The 4006-nt window shown below is 39.8% G+C and overlaps 1 protein-coding gene across 2 annotated transcripts; it reads right to left on the bottom strand.

The window, feature by feature from the left end:
- Positions 1 to 562: 562 nt before the first annotated feature.
- LOC137737110 (uncharacterized) lies at positions 563 to 3511 on the bottom strand. Of its 2 annotated transcripts, none has more exons than XM_068476489.1 (9): positions 3287 to 3511; positions 3074 to 3181; positions 2804 to 2976; positions 2428 to 2521; positions 2121 to 2228; positions 1912 to 2004; positions 1693 to 1778; positions 1111 to 1175; positions 563 to 1012 (listed from the first exon to the last, which is right to left on the bottom strand). In XM_068476489.1, exons 1-9 carry the CDS (start codon positions 3323 to 3325, stop codon positions 906 to 908), a joined length of 873 nt encoding a protein of 290 aa, XP_068332590.1. In that variant the 5' UTR covers positions 3326 to 3511; the 3' UTR covers positions 563 to 905. The 2 variants fall into 2 exon arrangements, with proteins under 2 accessions (XP_068332590.1, XP_068332589.1); XM_068476488.1 differs by having other exon boundaries at positions 3074 to 3177; positions 3287 to 3509.
- Between the last annotated feature and the right edge of the window lie 495 nt (positions 3512 to 4006).

Here is a 4006-nt window from a genome sequence, read left to right as displayed (position 1 = left end):
ATAACTTGCTTGTTACATTAATTGCAATAATTAAAAATTAGCGTTAAGTACGGATAACTAACAAATCTTTTGGAATGATTTCAAATTAGTTCAACCTTTTAAAACATTTTAAATAATTACCAAACGTTTTAAAAATTAGACATAAATTCGATCACCTGCATGACTCTACAAAAATTGAGTGATGAGATGGACAAATACTAACATTAATTTTACCTGATCACCGTCTTTGGAGCTCTAATTTCTCAAATCAACCCCTTTAACCAAGTTAAACTGTAAATTTACTTGGCTAAAATGCATCAATTTAGAAATTAAAAGCTCCATAGATGACTTGAGAGTTAACCCTAAAAATCATTATAAATCGATTAGCATAATGTTAATGTATTCTGCTGATGGTTCATGGTGTTAAGAAGCATGTAGAAAGTCACCTACGACATGAAACAAACACACATTGTAATGAGAGCAGAGTGCGTGGGACAGTCGCTCACGAGGGCATCAAGGGCCGGGACTCCGGGAGTCACCGCACGCAGGTGGGTGATTGCTACTTGCATTTATCATATCTGAGTTGCATTGCAATCGACCATCGAGTATTCATGCAAAAATCAAGAAGAAACATGTTCTGTTCCAGTTCAACATAAGAAGATGAAATATTATGCAACAGCAAATTAAACGCAGAAAAAATTTAGAGACATGGGTGAGGCATGTACTCAAGTACCAATTGCATACATCAGCTACCTGTACAGAGATGCATAAAGTTAAATGTTCAAACCCGTCGAACAGCTTCAATGGTTGGATAATGCAAGACCTTCTTTGGCAGCTCCATGGCGAATGTTCCTTGGGTTGCCTTAAACCAATGCTTCTCAACACTAAATCAGATACCAACAATGCAGATAGATGCTGGCAGTAATTCAGATGCTCTCGAGGAAGTGTGCAAAACTGGGGTACTTTGGCTCCCACCCTATTTCCTGACGAGTTTTTGAGTTGTTTAATCTCTTACCCAAGGGATCGCTGGTTCCTGCACAAACAGCATCGATTGGTGTGAGGTGTATTTCAAAATATCCTAAAACCGGAGTCCCCTTTATATTATTTATGGAATATTAGCAAGAAGCTTACCTGTAAAGGCCTCAAACGTGTTAGAGAATTTCCCACTTTTAGCAACCAAGTCCATCACTTCTTGCCTGCAAAGATATTGGCATGGCCACAAACACTCGTGTCACTAGTTCACGCAGATCATTAAGAAGAAATTAACAAAATGACAATAAGTATCTGAGTATCAGTTGTGATCTAGCAGTGTGTGTGTGTGTGTGTGTGTGTGTGTGTGTGTGTACGTACGTACGTACGTACAACTGGGTGCTTTGCAGGCAAGTGTAGGACAAGATCAACCGACATCAGTGCAAAACTTGCCAGTTTTAGGTTTGACTCAACCATTGGATTAGCAGTTTACTCATGCACATAAAATGTACCAACTTCAAAAAGATACAATATAGAAAACCACTATATGGAAAAGATTTTGACTTAGGGGTTATCGTTTAAGCCCAAAAACAGAGTAATCCTTCAAAAAATTAAAAATAAAAGTGAATCGATCGTAGCCCTCACACACACACACAGAAGACCAGCAACAGTTGATCCTGTTGACGATGTGATATAGTCAATGCAACTGAACAATATTGAAAGATGCAATGTTCAGATTAGGACCTGGACAATGGATGATTGTCACAACCCAAGAAGATCCGGTTATGTAATCTCTTCTTCAAGATTGCAATAGAGAGGGAAGCTGCATCCTGGCAATGCAGTGGACCAGGAAATATATTACTGACAGTGACAAAGTGTAATCATCTAAAACATGATTTGAACTCCTACCAGATTTAAATAGAAAAGAAATTATACACAAACACAGTAGGAAGATTCTATCACCTCATAATGTATAAGATTCAGGACATGATCTGGACGAGCTTCTACGATCCCCTTCTTTAACCAATAAACATGTGCACCTCTATCTGATTTGTAGGCATAATTAAGGACACTTTCAAATATAAAAAATACCAAGATCCCCCAAATCCTGAAATGTTTTTCTCTTTGGTACAAGTAATCTTTCAGAGTTCAACTTTCATAAAGGATATGTAAAGCCCCGCCAATCTAAGAACAACACCGCCAAACTCCAGCACAACTTCTTCTGCTTTAAGTAGGACATCCGTCCTGGGGCTCCTCCCTATTGGCACTACTGGAGTGTCCTGCAAAAAGGAATACGACCACTATGACAAAAGAGAACACTCCAAATTCCAACTCCAACATGACTATGAAATCCAACAAGTTTAAAGAATATTGCTAAAGCAACTTGGCAGATTGAGTACAATAATGTAGACAAGGAAACCTATCTGTGCCAAAGAAGAAAGTAAAGAAATGGCACCACCACCAGAAATAAGTGTCTACCTCGTCACATGGACCATTGTCGTTGCAATCATACGGTGCAGAGCTTGATGTAAACAGAAAAGAACCTTCACCGTTCCAGTTCAATGCAGCCATTCTGCTTATTAAAAAAAAAAAAAGACCAAACCAAATCTCTTACACTAAATAAACCATTTCCAGCATTACAAGCTATTCTACTACTTACTAATAATTAAAAAAACCAAACTCTCACTACCCAGGTATCACTTCCACGAGCAATTGTTTAGTAAGGCGGTCACACTGTCATGCGAACTGATATGTCTTGTACTTAGGCAACAGGCTAGTACACATATATACTTAAAACGCGTCAATTGGTAATAAAATGTGACGGTGTGAGGATTGAACTGGAAAAATTACTCACCTAACATCACCAGGGTAGTCTGAGGTTCTCGATGGTGGCGCACAAAAGATGACATAAGGAAACTTGTGGGTCATTTTAGTCCCCTTCAAACATGGATTAATACCCTCCTCACTCAGCTCCTCGTGGTGATCAACGGTCACTGTTTGCCCATATATTTCACACCCAGGATGCTCCTACAAACATTAATACTTAACCCACTAATTCATTACTAAATTAACTTAATCACTGAAATAATCACATACGGATAGACTAAGATAATGAGATCAGTACCTCCCGCCATTTTTGTGCCACCAAGCGCCCAAGAATCCCCGGCCCCACAATCAGCAGGTCATCGGCTCCCACCTTCCCAGAAGAAGTTACCTCCTTCTCTTCATCTGGCTCCGACCCATCAAAAAATTACCATAAACAAATACAAAATTACTGAAAATTCACAAGCTTGGGAAGAAATTAGGGGAAAATGTAGAAAGTAAAGTGAGATTATACCAATGGCGGATAACGGCGACGATGCGGCAGCGGAGACATGGAAAGGCGCGGCGGCCATGGCTGTGTTGGAGGTGGTTCTGAATAGGGAAAATTTGAGGGAAGGGCAGTGAAGATTCAGGAAATTCCCGACGAGTCCTCGAGGTCTTGTCAACGGAGTTGTTGCGAGGATAATGCCAGCAATGGTGCCCATTTTCTTCCAGCTCGGAGGCTTCTCGGAGGATTTGATAATGCAAGCCGAGGTGTGGATGGGTTATCTGGCGTTTCTCACCACCAATCACTGATCGCAACGTGGTGGAAGAGGAGGTGATCGTGGCCGTCGGTCTGGGAGATTCTTCATCGGACGGTATGGGAGGTATCGTTCATTTCGTTCTCTATCATTTTATTTTTTGGTAGATGGGATGGGTTGGTCGACCGGGACCCACAAACGACGTCGTTTGATCCTTGTTTAATTGGTTTCATTAGGAACGTGGCACTTGGTTCATGGTCTCAAGTGTTTGCCGTCACTTTCAAAGCTCTAGTAAGATGGAGTGCATATCAAACTTCAAACTTCCAAGCTTCTAAATCAAATATTTTTAGCCTTAATTTTTTTAGCTTAACCTTCTAAATTTGAATTAACTCCTAGTTGTTCATTTACCAAATTTTTTAATCAAGACTATATAATAAAGTTTTTTTAAACGTAAAATATATCTCATCTCACATTGATGACAAACTAATCTCGTT

This window comes from Pyrus communis, chromosome 6, assembly GCF_963583255.1.
Source record: "Pyrus communis chromosome 6, drPyrComm1.1, whole genome shotgun sequence".
NCBI lineage: Eukaryota > Viridiplantae > Streptophyta > Magnoliopsida > Rosales > Rosaceae > Pyrus > Pyrus communis.
Note: the sequence above shows the minus strand (reverse complement) of the source record. Positions and strands in the feature narration are given on the sequence as shown.